The sequence below is a fragment of the Lithohypha guttulata genome, assembly GCF_036872675.1.
Source record: "Lithohypha guttulata strain CCFEE 5908 chromosome Unknown scaffold_2, whole genome shotgun sequence".
Classification (NCBI taxonomy): Eukaryota; Fungi; Ascomycota; class Eurotiomycetes; order Chaetothyriales; family Trichomeriaceae; genus Lithohypha; species Lithohypha guttulata.
Window position 1 is genome coordinate 3,711,528 of NW_027042751.1, and position 18,666 is coordinate 3,730,193.

General features: G+C 49.3%; 8 protein-coding genes across 8 annotated transcripts; 6 read left to right on the forward strand and 2 right to left on the reverse strand.

Moving 5' to 3' along the window:
• Positions 1-453: 453 nt before the first annotated feature.
• On the reverse strand, positions 454-1,961 carry LTR64_003467 (uncharacterized protein; the record flags this gene model as incomplete). Its single annotated transcript, XM_064897823.1, has 4 exons — positions 454-1,388; positions 1,439-1,705; positions 1,762-1,876; positions 1,923-1,961. The coding sequence occupies 4 exons, from the start codon at positions 1,959-1,961 to the stop codon at positions 454-456; spliced, it is 1,356 nt and encodes a 451-aa protein (XP_064756773.1).
• A 3,320-nt stretch (positions 1,962-5,281) lies between these two features.
• Positions 5,282-6,188, reverse strand: MRT4 (mRNA turnover and ribosome assembly protein; the record flags this gene model as incomplete). Its single annotated transcript, XM_064897824.1, has 2 exons — positions 5,282-6,039; positions 6,185-6,188. 2 exons carry the CDS (start codon positions 6,186-6,188, stop codon positions 5,282-5,284), a joined length of 762 nt encoding a protein of 253 aa, XP_064756774.1.
• Positions 6,189-6,702: 514 nt separating this feature from the next.
• Positions 6,703-7,018, forward strand: LTR64_003469 (uncharacterized protein; the record flags this gene model as incomplete). Its single annotated transcript, XM_064897825.1, is given in 2 exon segments — positions 6,703-6,719; positions 6,739-7,018. The coding sequence occupies 2 exon segments, from the start codon at positions 6,703-6,705 to the stop codon at positions 7,016-7,018; spliced, it is 297 nt and encodes a 98-aa protein (XP_064756775.1).
• An 823-nt stretch (positions 7,019-7,841) lies between these two features.
• Positions 7,842-10,358, forward strand: CDC48 (AAA ATPase cdc48; the record flags this gene model as incomplete). The annotated part of the gene is made up of 2 exons (XM_064897826.1): positions 7,842-7,891; positions 7,946-10,358. The coding sequence occupies 2 exons, from the start codon at positions 7,842-7,844 to the stop codon at positions 10,356-10,358; spliced, it is 2,463 nt and encodes an 820-aa protein (XP_064756776.1).
• A 705-nt stretch (positions 10,359-11,063) lies between these two features.
• On the forward strand, positions 11,064-11,888 carry LTR64_003471 (uncharacterized protein; the record flags this gene model as incomplete). Its single annotated transcript, XM_064897827.1, has 1 exon — positions 11,064-11,888. The coding sequence occupies one exon, from the start codon at positions 11,064-11,066 to the stop codon at positions 11,886-11,888; it is 825 nt and encodes a 274-aa protein (XP_064756777.1).
• Positions 11,889-13,198: 1,310 nt separating this feature from the next.
• On the forward strand, positions 13,199-13,920 carry ryh1 (GTPase Ryh1; the record flags this gene model as incomplete). Its single annotated transcript, XM_064897828.1, has 3 exons — positions 13,199-13,245; positions 13,293-13,813; positions 13,865-13,920. 3 exons carry the CDS (start codon positions 13,199-13,201, stop codon positions 13,918-13,920), a joined length of 624 nt encoding a protein of 207 aa, XP_064756778.1.
• Positions 13,921-14,629: 709 nt separating this feature from the next.
• Positions 14,630-15,810, forward strand: LTR64_003473 (uncharacterized protein; the record flags this gene model as incomplete). Its single annotated transcript, XM_064897829.1, has 2 exons — positions 14,630-14,671; positions 14,791-15,810. The coding sequence occupies 2 exons, from the start codon at positions 14,630-14,632 to the stop codon at positions 15,808-15,810; spliced, it is 1,062 nt and encodes a 353-aa protein (XP_064756779.1).
• A 1,016-nt stretch (positions 15,811-16,826) lies between these two features.
• LTR64_003474 (uncharacterized protein) lies at positions 16,827-18,527 on the forward strand (the record flags this gene model as incomplete). The annotated part of the gene is made up of 1 exon (XM_064897830.1): positions 16,827-18,527. One exon carries the CDS (start codon positions 16,827-16,829, stop codon positions 18,525-18,527), a length of 1,701 nt encoding a protein of 566 aa, XP_064756780.1.
• Between the last annotated feature and the right edge of the window lie 139 nt (positions 18,528-18,666).

Genomic DNA, 18,666 nt, shown 5'->3' on the forward strand with positions numbered 1-18,666 from the left:
GTCAATCTTCGCTCGTGCTAATAGCAAACGATCCATTCCTGAGTACAGCGCTGCCAATGAGATCACTGGCCAGCGATGTGAATGTCGAGCGCCTCGGTGCGTTGCGTTCTACCGTACTGGAATCTCTACGGTTCACTATAAGCACGAAGATATGGTAGTTAACGAGGTTGTGATCATCGACACGTTGAGCATTATCCTCATCTTGGGTGTAGCGATCGCAACCAGCTTGCCAGTCGAAAGCACGTCTCTCGAAGTCATGTTTATGGCTAGGAAGCACGCAATGTGCGAATCGATGGGCATTGCTCTCTGGCCCAAACACCTTGCTATTTGGTATAAAATGACCATGCCACCGATATGTTCTCCTTATCTACTAATTCTGCATTGAATTTTTCTCAAAGCACATCACACCTTTAGGCCGTTCTGTCAGATGGTTCCACTAGTTCATCTCCACAATTAAGCAGCTTTCTCGTATACCGGTGACCGTCCAACATGCTCGTTTGCTTCGGCACCTGACTTCTCGATATCCGTCTCTATGTGGCCATGAGGACTGTCCTCGTCACTGCCCGCATTCTGGATGCCGATATTCGCTGCGCCAAGTGAATCGACCGGACCACGGTAAGCTGCTACAAAATTGACACAGAATGCGTATGACCAGGCAGCTATAAAGAAGGCTAGGGGCACAGCCATTGCAATAGCTGTGCTGTTTTGAAGATCCGCAGCAACACCAAGCAGCGGTGGCACACATGCACCTCCTGCCACGCCACCCACAATGAAGCCAGATCCTCGCTTGGAATATTTGCCGAGACCTCTCATACCAAGTGCCACTGTGGTCGGGAAAATAATGCTCTCGAAGAAAAGAGTCAGATACAGCATTGACATGCCAGTATTACCTCTTTGCGTGATAGACGGCGTGATGAAGACAATGATCATCGTCATATAAACGAGATAGACATATCTCGGCTTGACAAACTTCATTAGCCCAGAACCTATAAATCGCCCGGCCGTGAATGCACCTTGTGCGCCTGCGAGAAACTTTGACGCAAGAGCAGCGTCCGTATTCGCCCTCGTTTCGGTCACGTAGTTGATGAAATAGCCTGCGATGGCAACCTGAGCTCCAGTGTAACAGAACTGGCAGAATGTCGCATGGAAGAGGCGGTATTGCTTCCGGAATGGCTTGATTGCAGAATTGGCGTGAGTCTCTTCAGCTTGAAATGCCATGTCTGCGTCCGTGATCTCGGGTATTGGTGAGAAGAAGAACACAACAGCCAAAATGAACACGAAAACAGCAATAGCGAGATAGGTCCATTGCACTGATGTCAGAGCTGAGGGCGAATCCTGCACGTGGTTGAAGAACACATACGACGCAAGCACAGGACTCACGACCGTTCCTGATAAGAGTGTCAGTAGAGAGACAAAACATACTCGCAAGCAAACCTACCAATCCCATTGAAAGCTTGACTGATGTTGATGCGGATCTCTGAGTATTTCGGGGGCCCGCAAATCGTAATATAGGGGTTGGCAGCCGTTTCAAGCGATCCCAGGCCATTACCAATGATGAATGTAGCAGCACAAAAGCCGCCGAAGGACCGATAGATCAGGCATGGCCAGGTAATCAAGCAGCCGATACCATAGATGCACAGACCCCAGATGAAGCACGCCTTGAAGCCAAATTTTCGTAAAATCCAATTCGCGTGGCCTAAGGAAGCTGTTTCTCTCCGTCAGCCACAGAACAATATCGTTTAGGACTGTTCCGCCACGTACCTAACGGATATGCTCCGAAATATGCTGCTTGCAGACCCGAAGACCTCGCTCTTGTAATGCCCAATGTGGTTTGGAAATGTTTGTTGAGTGTATCAATTAGTCCATAGGAGAAACCCTGTCGTTGTTACCACAAGTTTCGCGCTCCCTTCGGTGCCACGTACCCATAAAAAGAACAAAATGGTAACCTTTACAAGCGTCATTAGCAGTGACCCCGGCATAGCGTATCCATCATAGCGTACCAAACATATTGGATAGATAGACTGCTTAAGGGTCAGCTCTGCTGCCCGAGTCCTGGCAGTATCGTCTGCCTTGAATTTTGTCTTTCGGAGGAATTTCATCGTACTGGCCAACCTCGTTCCTCACAGCTAGGAATGTTAATCGCAATGTGTGTTTCTAGCCTTGTGGGAATTCAGGAGCAGGAGAAAATAGTAGACCCGAGGAAGAGAAATCCTGTATTATATAGAAGAGACGATGTGGAACGGCACGGCAGGGAAGTAGGAAGCTGATGGTCGCATATCATGCTCGGCATTATATTGTGCGAAGGGTAGCACTCGAGTGCTGATCATCTCACCTGAAAACGTGCTTCACGTGTATCTCAATCCGGTAGATGGCATATGTCGATCTTCCAAGTCCCAAGAGAGGGGGCTTCCGATGAACTTCTGTGTATAAGCGACACCTAGAGCATCGGGTCATTTGCTAGCGAGGAGCACTTGGCGACTCACAACTGCAGGCTTGGTGCGGAGATCCGTCCCCAGACACATCCAATCTGGGGTTCCCCAGGAATTGCCCAGACACCATCTGCTTAGGCTATCAGCTAAACAAGGACTCACCGTTCCAAACATTCCTTGTCGATTTTGCTTCGGTGCTCAATCATCTGATGCGTCCCTTGTCTTCCAGCAATCACCTGCTCTCGTTGAATAGTGGGTTTCACTAATTTGCTGCAGACGGATGAGATGCGCTTGAGCGGAACCAGCTTCAATATGGCTTTGAACAGGAGCTATTCATCTGACCGCAACGCAATGCATACATCTATGTACTCACGCTAGCTGTGAGAAGTACTTCTGCTAGGTGTGTACAAGGCGCGCTTGCTGTTAAGGTGGAATCTTAATTGGCACGAAGTGTGCTGGTTTTGAGTCGTGATTGATCACTGACATAAGGTGAAAAAGTACTCCTACCCATAATGCAGGCAAACGAAAGTTGCTCTCTCAGCATCAGCTTGTGACATGAAGCCGTATCTCAGCTGATGCGAGGAGCTGGTTGTTAACTAAGGAGTAGGATGCTGTGCACGTTTGCAGCCACCCGAAAGACCGCCGATCCTAGATAAGAACAAACTCGTAACCAAGCACGAAGTGCATACGATATCTTCTGTCTATGACACAGTATAGTCGTTGACCGTTCCAGCGGTAGCCGAATTGAAGAAGGAAAGAAACTGTCTTGGACAGTGGCCGTTTGGATCGTCACTTGCTAGTCACGTGGAGTAGATCCGAACATTTTGTGTGTTCGGAAGAGTCCATCAGATAACCACACCAGGAAGTCCTATGCACCCACAGGTTGAATAAAAGTTGCGGCTTCGACTACAACTTGGTGTCGCAAAAGTCGAGGCGGTGCCCGTTGCGATCGAAAAAGGTGGTCTCTTTTGGATTCTTGAGCTCAGAAGGTATGCTTAACAGATCTTCACCATATATCATGTCAGTAGAACCGCACAACTTTCTAGCCTCTGCACATCGAAGGCAGATGAAGACTCTTCTTGTTAGTATAATGCTTGTATCCATTAGTGACTTAGGCTATCACGATCTGTTCCTGAGACGGAATCTAGCCGGAAATAATTTCAGATCGTGGATGACTTCGTGTCATTTTTGGGGGCTGCATCGCATAGCTCATCCATGTTCTTCATAAGGCTGTCATATACTGCATCCCGATCGATCTCGGTAGCGATGTGGCACATTTCAGGCCAATTCTCGCTTTGGTGGTTGATTTGACAAGCTAGAGCACGTTCGAATGGTGTCGCAACTTCGCTGCAACGTCCGTTCCTGTTCGATGCTCAAGGATGGCGATTATTGAAGGACACTATCGGGCCGTTGCTGCTCGTCAGTCAAGCGGCACAGCATATCTTCAGAAAAGGCTTGCAGCCGCCTCTAGGCTTCACGTCTGATATCCGGGGGACAATACCCAGCAGACGTTCTTGGAGTGATCGAGGGTTGTCTAGTAAATAAACGAAGCAGCACCAATTTTGGTCGAGAGAAAAAAAAGGCAAGGTCGTGTTACGCATCAAATGTCGAAGTTTCTTAATTGCAGCACTACAGTGGTGCACAAGTACCAGTATTGCACTGCGGAGGACGAAACGGCACAACTTGAATCTGTCCATGAATCGGCGCTATGCATCGTGATCGCAAGAAGTCTTCGTGCATACGAGTTCATCACATTCTTTTCGGGTCGACAACGTCGTCAGCGTCGCTATTTCTGCGACTCAAATGACCAAGTGTATAACAACCAGCCGGGGGTTCATCACCCTGGCCAGAAGCACGAAGAAACTTCAACTTTCTGATCCTCTGACAGTAAGTTCAATCACAATCTTTGGAACCAGCGCGCTTACTATCGCAGCGGTGTCTTGTCCCTCGCATCGTTCGCACGTATGCCACGCATGCACAACTGCCGTCGTCGACTGTTCCCGGTAGCGCTGCCAGCTCGAACAGCACCGATGCTCAAGCAACGAGCTCGACGTCCTCTCCCTTTCACACACCAGTACTAGCAACATTACACTCATGGCCCTCAATGCAGCCTAAAGCATACACTTCATATGCCTACAATCATCTGAATGTTCCTTTACGGAAGGACATCCTACATCGAGCAGTAATATTTGAAGCGGACGCAGCACGACAAGGTACAGCATCGACAAAACACCGAACACAAGTGAGGGGATCAGGGCGGAAGAAAGTCCCACAAAAAGGCACTGGTAGAGCACGTCAGTCGGATCTAAAATCACCAAGTGTTAGAGGAGGCGGTGTTGCTCATGGTCCGCATCCAAGGGATTTCTCAACAGACCTGCCTGAACAAATCTACAACCTAGCGTGGCGCACAGCTCTTAGTTACAGATATAGAAAAGGAGAGTTGATAATATCAGCTGATCGACTGAACCTTGCTGAAGACCAGAGCCCAAGGTTTTTCGACAACTTCTTCGAGTCGCTTGGCTGGGGGAAGAACAACGGACGAAGTTTAGTGGTTCTCGATGGTCCAAAAACCGATCGCATACACTTGTTCGAAGCTCTGCAACAGGTTGGCGAACATACAAATGTAAAATACAGGGACGAGGTCAAGGTTAAAGATCTCTTGTCATGTGGTAGGGTTATCATTGAGCGACCTGCCCTCGCAAGCATACTGAAGCAGAGGAGCTGAAGAAGTCAATGAAGCTATGTTTGTCTGTCCGATATAAACATTTTCCACTTTCTCGTAAACAACTCCGATACGCCTTTAGATGTAGTCGTTCAGTAGGTGTCATAATCTCGTACAAGTAGTAGGCTGACTATGGCAGCTGAGCTTCCTGAGGCGCTACAACTGTCACCGATTCCTTCTCTTTGTCGTATACAGCTGATAGACCCATCTTGAATTCAGACATACGTACACCGAAAATCTTGAGTATGCTCGTCTGTGTTGAATTCAATATGTCTCCCTCTTTGCAAATCTCGTAACCCTCTTCTGTGTCCATACTGTCTTCGGGTCGATCTTCTAAGGTGACCTTGCCCTTCACGATCTTGGTCGGTACTCCCAGCCTTCTTAGTGTTGGCTCGATACTCATTGGCAATGGGTCTTCTTCACCACCTTCGACACCATATGCAGTATGTAACTCTCCAGGCGGTATCCTGAAACCTTGTGCTGCAACAGCGCCGCTTCTTGCGTAATCCAATTCGGAGTATGTCTCGAAATAGTCTTGTACCTCTTGCGGCTGTCGATCTGTGAATAATAGCCCAACTTCGCCTTTCATATGAGACACGAGCCCGCTTGCGCCTGGCACACATTCAGACTCTTTGTTGCGGCCTAGAGCGACCTGCATAACTTTGGTCTTGCCCATAAATATTCTGCTGTCTGCGAAGTCGACTCTGACCTGCTTGATGAAGTTGTTCCGCACATTTTCGACACCGAAAACCCAGATATACGAATACTTTTCTGCTGCTTCCTGGATATTGGTGTGTAGTCGCTTGACAAGTTCTTTGTGGTTCTTCTTCGTTTTTGAGGTCGTCACGACACGATTTCGCTTTGAGGACGGCATTTCGGTGCAGATATCTGTGAGCGGCGTCTGCTGTATTGACTGTTACAAAAGTCGATCGCAACTTCGACTTGACAACTTTTATGTGGGTCAATTCCGGTGCAGCCTATCAGAGTAGTCGTGCTTTCGGCTAGCCTAAGCCATTTCAGGTAGAAAACGCACTCATATTGGGGTCAACACGAGATACTGTACAACCCCTGCATGAGGAGGATATATTTGAGTAGCAGAGTTGTTCCTTTCCTCGTTTTGCAGCTTCCTCAACTATCTGCAGTCCACGCTTCGACCATGGAGAACCAAGTCAAAACAAAACCCAAGCAATCCTCCTCAACAAAAAGCACATATCTTCTAGCATACAATGCCATTTCGTTCTTGTTATGGTCAACTGTAACGTTGAGGGCTCTTCTGCTCATACCAGCACTAGCATCTCACGGTCAGCTCTACGGATTACATGAAGCACTTTTCAACTTTCTCCGAGCAACACAAACAATTGCTCTGCTGGAAGTCGCCCATGCTGCTCTTGGTCTAGTTCGAGCAAGCCCCATGACAACAGCGATGCAGGTCGCCTCTAGGATTATGCTTGTCTGGGGTGTTCTGACACCATATCCAGAAATTGTGGTGTCCAGCAGTGTCTTTGGACGACCGCAACAGGGCACTGTCGGTGGACCCATCGGCCTCGCTGGATGTCATGTTGCTTGGGGTATCACAGAGATGATCAGGTATGGCTTCTTCGTGTGGAAGGAAGGTGTCAGTGATGTGGTCCCGGGCTGGCTCCTATGGCTGAGGTACAATACCTTCTTTGTCTTGTACCCTATTGGCATCTCGAGTGAAGTGCTGCTGATGTACTTGGCCATCGAACCTGCTCAGGCTGGTGGTAGCGGATATGATTGGGTGCTAAAAGCTGTGATTGCCATCTACGTACCTGGCAGCTACATTTTGTACACACATATGATGGCCCAGAGGAGGAAGATATTGAAAGGAAAGAGCAAAGCGAGCTAAGCCAATCGTCAACACTGGTACGACAACAACAAGAACTCAAGAGCCTGCGGTGCTTGGTAGCTCGATGATCTCGTGGATCAACGCAAGGCAACAATGTTATCGCCGACCTATACCTGGACTTTCCCATCCTTGCGCACGTTATAGACAATCCAGCAAATGCCTAGCCAAGCAAGCGGGAGGCATGTGGCGGAGGTATCACAGCCATCCCAAATCGAGCGACTTCTCCTAGCTTCTAAGAGCGTATCAATGCATTGCTGACATGGCAAACAGACAGTACGTCGCTTGAACAAAACTCGATTGGTCGATTCCGTTTTTCGCATGGTAGAAGTGAGACGCGTATAGGATCGCGTTCGTGATATGCTAAAGGTAGAGCTGCAAAGTGTTCAGAAGTCTGTGCAGTGTTCTATCTCCTTCGATCCGTCTCCAAGTAAAGTAATGGTGAGTAGTTGCCGTTCTTGTGAGCGGCTCGACTCCACAAGGTCGGCAAGAAGACTGGAAGGCAAAGCCGCTCAGGCTGCTCCATTGGTGACGCCTTTGTTGCGGCCTGCACCATCTGCATCATTATTAGCTTGCTAGTCGGACTTGTTCATCGCCGCATATTCACTTTATTGACCTGCACGATCATCCTGCCCTTTTAAACATTTCCCATCATCTCTTTCTCTACTTATCATACACAACTTCTCATCTGCTTTCTTCCTGAACTCGCTCAGTGGACGAAAGGCCACGTTCTCGTTTGGAACCGCGATAGTCCACCGCTTGAGCCTAGAAACGACCATCTCAACAGATCAATCTTCTACACTAATCAATCACACAAACAGACAAGATGTCTGCAGAGCCTGATCACGCGGTCAAGAAGCCCAAGGTCAATCTAAAGTATGTAGACTACCGCTCTCGTTTTGCGGACTCAGCAGCTAACACGATCAACAGTGATGCCTCTGGCGCTGAACCAAAGAATGACCTCGATACCGCCACAGCTATCCTCAAGAAAAAGAAGAAGCCAAATTCCTTGATCGTGACTGATGCCGTCAACGATGATAACTCGGTCATTGCTCTCTCAAACAATACCATGGAGACATTGCAGCTCTTCCGTGGTGACACTGTAACAGTCAAGGGCAAGAAGAGAAAGGAAACAGTCTTGATCGTTCTTGCAGATGACGATCTTGATGATGGCAGTGCCAGAATCAATCGAGTTGTTCGCCACAACCTGAGAGTCAAGCACGGCGACATCGTCACGGTGCACGCGTGCCCAGACATCAAATATGCGAAGCGAATTGCTGTCCTACCTATCGCAGACACGATCGAAGGCCTCACTGGCTCACTCTTCGAGACATTCCTTGCTCCATACTTCCGTGAGGCATACAGACCGGTCAAGCAAGGTGATCTGTTCACATGCCGTGCCGCCATGAGACAAGTCGAATTCAAAGTTGTCGAGGTAGATCCTCCAGAGTCTGGCATTGTCGCCCAAGACACAATTATTCACTGCGAGGGTGAGCCAATCCAGCGTGAAGACGAAGAGGGTAACCTTAATGAAGTCGGATATGACGATATCGGTGGTTGCAGAAAACAAATGGCGCAGGTTCGTGAGTTGGTTGAGCTGCCACTACGACACCCCCAGCTGTTCAAGTCCATCGGTATCAAGCCTCCTCGAGGTATCCTCATGTTTGGACCTCCTGGTACTGGTAAGACACTTATGGCTCGAGCTGTTGCGAACGAGACCGGTGCTTTCTTCTTCTTGATCAATGGCCCAGAAATCATGTCGAAGATGGCTGGTGAATCGGAATCGAACCTACGAAAAGCCTTCGAAGAGGCTGAGAAGAACTCGCCTGCTATCATCTTCATTGACGAAATCGACTCTATCGCACCAAAGCGAGAGAAGACCAACGGTGAAGTTGAGCGTCGTGTTGTCTCTCAACTCCTCACGCTCATGGACGGCATGAAAGCTCGTTCTAATGTCGTGGTCATGGCTGCCACTAACCGACCCAACTCAATCGATCCTGCCCTGCGACGATATGGCCGATTCGATCGAGAGGTTGATATTGGTATTCCTGACCCTACCGGTCGTCTCGAGATTCTTCAAATCCACACCAAGAACATGAAGTTAGGAGATGACGTCGACCTCGAGAGCATCGCCGCCGAGACACACGGTTATGTCGGTTCAGATATTGCTTCCCTATGCTCTGAAGCTGCTATGCAGCAGATTCGTGAGAAGATGGATCTCATTGATCTGGACGAGGACACGATCGACGCAGAGGTGCTAGACTCGCTCGGTGTGACGATGGAGAACTTCCGCTTTGCCCTTGGCATCTCCAATCCATCTGCTCTCCGAGAAGTCGCAGTCGTCGAGGTTCCAAATGTTCGATGGGACGACATTGGTGGTCTTGAGAACGTCAAGCAAGAACTCATCGAGTCTGTACAATACCCAGTCGATCATCCCGAGAAGTTCCTCAAGTTTGGCCTTTCGCCATCCCGAGGTGTGCTATTCTATGGCCCACCAGGTACTGGTAAGACTATGTTGGCAAAGGCTGTTGCCAACGAGTGTGCAGCCAACTTCATTTCCGTCAAGGGTCCCGAGCTGCTCTCCATGTGGTTCGGTGAGTCAGAGAGCAACATCCGAGATATCTTCGACAAGGCTCGTGCTGCCGCACCTTGTGTGGTCTTCTTGGACGAGTTAGACTCCATCGCCAAGTCCCGTGGTGGTTCTGTTGGTGATGCTGGTGGTGCATCGGATCGAGTTGTCAACCAGCTGCTGACTGAGATGGACGGTATGACCTCGAAGAAGAACGTCTTCGTCATCGGCGCTACCAACCGACCGGAACAGCTCGACAACGCGCTTTGCCGACCTGGCCGTCTAGATACTTTGGTCTACGTTCCTCTACCAGATGAGAAGTCCCGTGAAGGTATTCTCAGAGCTCAACTCAGAAAGACACCAGTATCGGATGACGTAGACATCAAGTATATTGCCAGCAAGACACACGGCTTCTCAGGTGCCGATTTGGGCTTCGTGACCCAACGTGCCGTCAAGCTTGCTATCAAGGAGGCCATCTCTGCCGACATCGAACGAACCAAGGAGCGCGAAGCTGCTGGTGAAGACAATATGGACACAGACGAGGCCGAAGACCCAGTACCAGAGCTTACCAAGCGACACTTCGAGGAAGCTATGCAAGCTGCACGACGATCCGTTACTGATGTGGAGATCCGAAGATATGAAGCATTCGCTCAAGCGATGAAACAGTCTGGTGGTAGTGCTTTCTTCAGATTCCCAACTGATGAGCAGACTGAGGCTGCTGCCAATGGCAACGGTTTCGGTGACGCTGGCAACGATGACAGCTTGTATGATTAGACTGGGCGAACAGGCATAGACGTGGAGGCGTGTGATTTCACTTGATACTGATCGATGGGGAAAGCATGTTACGGCGCTGAACGTAGGATACTGCATAGAGCAGTTAAGGAGCCAATACAGAATAGCTTGAATGGACAGTTTTGCTTCTTATGGCAAATCCAACATGTCTTGGTGGCATGGTAGATAGAGATGATCGAATTGAATCAAAATGCAAGTTTCACAAACTTCCTCAATCTCCTTCGGCGGCGTGCACTCTGAGCACGACACATGTAGGCAATACCATTTATTCTGGCAGAAGATTGTCGTCTGCTGAGCTGTTGATATTGCATTATAGAGGAAGTTGTGGATCTCAGCAGATCAGGTGTGCCTCGTAGACTTTTCATCTGTGAATAGATTCCAGAGCTCATCGTTGTCCTGTTCCCACTCGGCTGTGGAGCGGGAGTTGGTGCTTTATTTATTCGAGTTTCGCAGTCTCCAGTTCGTGCTGGATTGCAAAATGATACTTCATTCAAGCGTCACTCATCCCTCACACTTGAAACGAAGCTCGTGCTAGACATCACGGCACTAGCGATCACGACAACCTTTAAGCTGTTCTACCTTACCATCGTTCGTACACGTTCCACCATTTAACAAGCAATTGCGCATTGACCACACGACCTTACGACCAATCCAGTTCGCCTCTTGTGACACAGTAACACATCCAGGATGTCTTCGCCTACAATTCCCTCAGGCGATCCACCACCTGAAAACATCGATACTACAACCGCAGACGTGGATGCAGACATGGAAGACATAGTCCAAGATCCTAACGCTACAACGCTCAACACAACGAGCGCAGTCAACGACGGCTCCTCAACCATAGGCAACGACGACGCAGCGCCAGACTCAGCACAGCCACCGCCGACATCCTCACAGACCCAAACTCAGAACCAGCAGACACAGACACAGGCACAGACACAAACACAAACACAAACACAAACACAACCCTCCACAACCGTCCCACCACCACCTCAGAGCCGCAAAGACGTCACGCTACGCGAGTTTCTCTCAAAGATGGACGACTATGCACCCATAATTCCCGACGCAGTAACAGCACACTATCTCACTCTAGCTGGCCTCCCACCACCCAACCCGCACGACCCTACAGGCGCAAATACAGGCGCTACACCTGTCCAACTCGCTCGACTCTTCGCGCTCGCGACGCAAAAGTTCGTTGCGGATCTGGCTGCGGATGCGTATCAGTACTCGAGGATCAGGGCGAGCAATTCGAGTGCTGGGAATAATCCGTTGGCTGGCGGGGTTCCGATTGGTGCTCCGGGCGTGGGTGGTGTGGGTGGTGCGGCTGGAGGTGCTGGTGGTGCGGTGGGGAAGGGAGCGCAGAATACACAGTTAGGGGTGCAGAGGGCTGGGTTTGGAGGTGGTGGTCAGGGTGGGAGTGGGCAGGGGAAGACGGTGTTGACGATGGAGGATTTGGGGATGGCGGTGCAGGAGTATGGTGTGAATGTAAGAAGGGGAGAGTTCTATCGATGAGAGAACGGGAAGAACAAATTACGACCATTGACGATCTTTTTGCATCGATTGTACAATAAAGAGGAGGTCTGGCCACCTCCTCGGATACTAGATGTACAATACGACAGCCATATGAGCATCACCAAGCTGCAGAAGTGCCAGAATCACGAGACGTGGTCCGGGACTCGCCTGCCCTGCAGAATGGTACAGGAGTGTACGCCATCAAGCGCCAATATTCCTCATGGATTCTGCCTCAAGGGTGGATTGGAATCGCCGCAGTGTTTGCGACAAAATCATAACATATGGCTGAGGTTGACCAGTGCCTTCCCGAGATATCTTCGAAGAAGCTAAAGAAGCAAAGTCGAAGTCGGGAACAATACACCAATACAAGTATGCTCGCTCATTTGTTCTTGCTCTGTTTATATGTAAATCTCTTCCTCGTTCTGTGAACCGTCAGCCAATTTTGTCCTCCGTGTAGTGTTTCCATCTGAACTCACGGCGAAAACTCTCCTAATTTCCTCCCAACCATCTCCTCTGTAACGTACACTTCTTGGTACAGCTTTCCATTATGTACGGCGAACTTGAGCCCGACAAAGTTGGGCAGAATCGTAGCAGCACGTGCTTGTGTTCGAATCACAGGAGAACCTGGGGGAGGAGGAAGTTTGCTTGGAAGGCCTGCAATGGGGAGGACGTTCGGGCCTGGATGGAAGCGTTAGATGAATGGTGCGCAGATTTCAGGCGGTGAGGGGGTCGTACCCTTCCAGACCGAGCGCTTGAACAAGCAGAAGGATGGGCGCATCGTTACTGTAGGAGCATCGCCAATTATTGTGTTGCTGCTTGATAGAGGAAATGCGATGGACGTAGTGAATGCACGATTCGTTCCTTCAGGCAAATCGAGCCCGAAACTGCAATTTAGGCGATGGATTCAGTTCTTTCCGGGGCATGAACGCGCAGCCAATCGGACTTGCAGCAAAGTGCTCGGGCTGTGCTCTCTGGGCTTCTCCAGATGGACTGCGGAAAGTGGTAATCCCTGACTTCTGGCACAACATAGTCTCTAGTGTATTGAGCACGTACTCGCCTCAAGGCAACGACTATACTTCCCTGCTATACTCCTGCGACAGACAGCTCGCTTCAATCTACAGACCGACCACTGTGTCCTACAGAGGGAGTCTTTTGCGTTTGCAGTACGCCGTCGACTATCCATCGACCAATACGTTCGTCCATACTGTACATAACATCGATCAAACGAATATTGGAGCTATATCAGGCTTTTCAGCAAACTACGACTACATTCCTTTTATCGTTGCTGATACAGATCCTACACATCCAACATGGCGTCGCAGGTGGGATCATACTCGAATCCCCTAAAGAAGTTCAAGTATGTCCTCATGCGCACGTCGAGCCAGCAGCATACTGACCTGGCAGACTTGTCTTCTTAGGGGAACAGTCCGTTGGTAAAACCTCGTTAATTACAAGATTTATGTACGACTCGTTCGACACGACCTACCAAGCGACCATAGGAATCGACTTCCTCTCAAAGACAATGTACCTCGAAGACAGGACGGTACGCCTACAGTTATGGGACACGGCTGGCCAAGAGCGTTTTCGATCGTTGATACCCTCTTACATCCGAGACTCTTCCGTAGCGGTAGTGGTCTACGACATTACGAGTAAAAAGACCTTTGAGCAGACTAAGAAGTGGATAGACGATGTGCGCGGCGAGCGAGGGAACGATGTTATTGTGGTATTGGTTGGGAATAAAACAGATCTGGGAGATAGCAGGAGGGAAGTCACCACTGCACAGGGTGAAGAGGAGGCGAAAAGGGCAGGAGCCATCTTCATGGAGACATCTGCAAAGGTTGGCCATAACGTAAAGGCGCTGTTTAGGAAGATTGCGCAAGCACTGCCAGGGATGGAAGGTGAACAAGAGCAACAGAAACCTCAGAGTAAGTCAGCTCCGAATTTGGGACGGCAATGAATAGCTAACACACCCGCAGTGATTGATGTCTCGGTAAATAACCAGAAACCAACCGAGGAAGGTTGTGCCTGTTGATGAATGAAAACCATGTCTACGATGGCTTCAGCGAGTCACGTTGCAGCGTTCCAGCATATTTTGAGGCTTAAAGCAAGACAAAAGCTTTACTGTCACCTGGCCAGTGTGTTTCATCTTCTTCCACTGTACAGTTGGAATCAAGCTATACTTTTGGTCAGACTAAATACTACGGCTTCAATTTAGCCAGATCTGGGCACAGACAGAAGGATCGTCACCACGACAAGAAGAGAGCCCGGACAGATCAGTGTGCCTGTGTTATTGTGCTACGGTATAATCTTTTGATATGCTACTTTGGAACCAGCACCACTTTCGATGTGCTTAGAGTGCTTCAGAGGGGAGCCACGTGGACGAATTCGGTTTGATACTCCTAACAGCATGGGAGTCACAGATATATATCATCACCACCTGTCAGCTACTCAGCTTGTAGTATATTTGTAAACCTACTTTGCTGAAACATGGACGTGCCGTGATCTTGAACCCTTCTGCGAGGTGACGCAACATCAGGTACTACGGGACGATCATGTCAGCCACAACGCCAATTTGCTAGCCATTTCCGAACTCTGCTGCTGCCTGGCATCCATCCTTTTTTACCTCGAGCGCATGCAACAACGTTCACTCGTGCACAGCGCATTATATCTTTCCAAGTGAGGCCAATCGACACGAGTAGAAGCAAGAGATCTCTACGGGTGAACACCCCGACGCAGCAGCCATGGGTCTCTCTGCGAGACTCCGACGTGCCCCTATGCCACAGGTATGTCAGCACGACCTTCAAATCGACCCGTTCGTGATGGAAAGGTGCTATCAACTCCTTCTTGATCGCGACGAGAACATGTGTGCGGTGCAGCATTGGCTAATTTGAGACTCTTGCAGACTTTCCTCTTCACCCTTCCTCTGTCGACTGGCGCATCGCTGATAACACTTTCCCTCGTCCTTAATAAGCTTTCAGGTCTCTATGGGATGATCGCATTACTCACAGGCTATCACCTATCACCTTTCCAATTGTCGATGTACGTCTACAGTCTCGTCTGCCTGGCCATCACAGTTCTCCTCAGCAAGCACATCAAGTCGAATTCGCCATTTCACTGCCTTGCGCTCGCGTGGCTCTACGTCCTCGACAGTCTGATCAATGCGCTCTACACGGCCGCGTTCGCAGTGACGTGGTTCCTTGTGCTTTTGGGAAAAGGCTCTGGACCAGGTGGAGATACGATCAAAGACACAAGCGGCTTTACTGATCCGAAGCACAATGTGAGCAGTGTGGATGTGATCGCCGCGCCAAACAACGACGTTGTTCCTGGTCAAGATGCTGTCGCTGGTGGTCATCCAGCTGATGCGCCTCATACTGGTGTGAATGGCAGTGGCTTCCTGGATAAGCAGTCTATCAATTCTATTGTTGTCATTGTTTCGCTGTGGACAATCAGAGCTTATTTCTGCTTGGTTATGCTGAGCTGGGCACGGAATGTGGTCAGACAACATATCGCAATCGTCAGCGTCAGAAGCGGGCATTATTCGAATGCCAATAAGGGTTTGGCTGAGGATCCGTTCGCAGAGAGTCAACCTGAAGGCCAAGGCTGGAAAGGCAGGCTAGGAAGAGCCATGATTACTATTGGACGTACTTACTTCCTTGGGCCTGATGCTGATTCTGACGATGAGAGCTGGGTACAGAATCTTGGACGCAAATTTGGTAGTCACAAGCACGTTGCTGGTCATGAGGCCGGTCTGGCTGATGCATCTGGGAATGGAATAGGAATACAGTTACAAAAGGTTGATCAAAGACCAACAGAAAGGGAGAGGCGGAGGAGGAGTGGTACTGGACCACCACTTCCGGAGGTTCAGGCGCAAAAAGTGACAGAAGAAGAAGGAGCTGGATTGCTAAAGGTGCCAAATCCATGAGATGAACACCTTGAGGCATGTAGCTGGTCTTGATTTGCTTGGGAGTTGGAAAGACGTATTGGGTATTACCACGTGAGGCAGTTACATATAGCATTCCTGAACCGCGAGCTCTGAGCACGGCAGGCGTATTGGTTCATAGAGGCTCGGAATTGTGTCTTCTCACCTTTTACAGACATTATCTCGTGCTACCGAGAAAATTATGTTATGACAGCCTCATAGCAATGTGCAAGAGGCGATGCTGTAGAATCAAGGACAAAATCTACCTCGCCCAGGAAATTGTGGACAATGCATCACGTTCAAGTTCTGTCAATTGCTGCTCTGAGCGTCCACGATAGTAGCTACGGCAGTTTGGACCCCACCACGAAGCTGGCGGAGATTATCTGTTTGTCGATACGTATTACGGTGTGCTGAAAGCTTCCAGCCTCTTCTTTTCAACTGGAAGGAGGTCCCTTTGCCACCACGAAGGTCGTTCCTGCAGCTGCAGGAACACGAAGTTTGAGACTGAGCTTCAAGGAGTACACAAAAACAGCTTCGCAGCTTTCGCAGCTGAAAGTAAGCTTGGCTACAGTAACCATCGATATTGACATCGTCTACATCGTCTTGTCACAAGTAACAGAGGTCAGGTCACATCTGCACAGCATCGGAGAGCTTATTGCGCTACTGCAAGCACTGATGCTGAGCTCTCGGCCTCTTCCCCTCCCACTGTCCAAGAGTTTGGATGTCCAGTGAGGAACGTTCAAGACTGCTTATCCACTATCCTGCTTGAACTTCCCAAGCTATCGAATATGCACCACTCTAGCACATCCCACTCTCGTCACGACATGGTCGGAAAGTGTGCTATCCCGCAAGCTCTACTGCATTGAGGCAGGTCATCTGAAGCTTCGAAGCTTGTTAGTGCTGACATATACTTGTAGAATGTAGCTCCCACCACAGCTATGCAAGGTTGCTTCTCTTTCTATACGACCTCTGTGTAGCTCACGTAAGAGAGCTGTATCGCAATCTGCGTATACAGCACCATGTCCAACCACTTACTTTTCTTACTTTGTTCGTTACTCAGCATCACTTCCTCCGCGCATACCTTGAAGACGCAAGTCTTGAGTTCCTTTGTCTTCTCGCGCCATGGAGATCGGACACCTCTATACACGAGCAACGCTTCCATTCTGACACCCTATGGCGCTCAGCAGATGTCCATTGCTGGCTCAAATTTTCGCAGGCGCTACCTGTCGACCATCTTTGAAGATAGCCAAGACAATACAGTCATCCGTGACATTTCTCATTACTCGCCCAACGTAAATGAGGTGACGGTGTACAGCATAGACAACCAATATGTGACAGCTTCTGCTCAGGCATTTATGCAAGGATTGTATCCTCCTCTTGGTCAATTAGATGTGAATTTTACGAGTCTGGGGGAAATTTCACGCCTCGCCAACGGAACAAATGTAATTGCACCACTTAATGGCTACAACTATCCTGACATAAACACGGTATCCTCGTACGACCCGAGGTCCGTATGGATTGATGGTGCAGCGCATTGTCCAGCATATACAAGCCGACTAGTTGAATATTACAACTCCACTGACTTCGATTTCCTCTACACTATCAGTCTAGACTTCTATCGTGGATTGGACGACTATCTAGACGAGTACTTCACTCCGAACGATCTTGGCTATTTTGACGCCTACTACATCTACGATTGGTTACAGTATGAAGCACTTCACAACAGCTCTTTCCGCATCTCCGATGTCAATATGACCAGGGCTGAACTTCTCGCTGCGAACTGGGTGCAAGCACTATTCTCAAACAGCACCGACTCTGTCAAATCCATTGCTGGACGCGGTCTTGCCACGCAAGTACTCAACACTTTCTACAATGCTATTCGAAGCGACGGGGAAGCCAACAAGCTCAACCTTTGGTTTGGCGACATGGCGCCTATGGTTTCATTCGCGGCACTAGCTGGTTTGACAGGCAAGAAGAACAGCATCTTCTACGACATTCCTGCCATGAGTTCGAGCTATATCTTTGAGCTTGTTGCCTTGCTCCCAGAAGACGACACAGGTGTTACTTATCCCAACACTTCTGACATGTACGTTCGGTTCTTATATCAAAACGGTACCGATGAATATTCAGACGCTGTCGAATACTCACTCTTTGGACGCAGTCCGAGCTCGCTGATAAGCTATACTGACTTTGTAACAAGCATGTCAAGAATAAGTCTGAGCGGCATTCGAGAATGGTGCTTGACTTGTGGAGCTTACAACGTCTTCTGTCCTGCTTTTACCAACAGCAACTCTGTAATTAACGGGAATACAGAACGAAAAGGCCTGTCTCCGGCAGTGGCTGGCGTAATCGGTGCCTTGGTTGCGCTTGCGGTAGCTGCCATCCTATTCGGACTTCTCATGGCGTTCGCGGGCATTCGTGTCAAGAGACAGGAAAGAAACCGCAAGTCTGAACTAGGTGGTTTCAAAGGTTCACAAAAGCTTGCCAGTGATCAAGATCTGACACTACCGAAAGGAGGGGCTGGTGTGACTGTGACGACAACAGAGCCTGAAGGAAGCAAGAGCCATGAAAGAGTGGGTAGCTGGGAACTTCGACAACAAGCGAAGCAGGAAGAGGCAGGCATTGTGGTAGCACCTCGACCTCGACGACCGAGTTATGAAGACGACGAAATTCATGTCGACCCTTATGCACCGGCAGTAAAACCACACGACCAGGTTTGAGTAAGGAATCTCGGGAAACAGTATATGAAAGACGAAACTTGACCTTCATTTGGATACCAGCACTGCAATTTCCTTACCTACACTTTTGCTCTCCGCCACTGTTTTTTGCCCAGCCTTTCCATTCATAATTATTCCCACA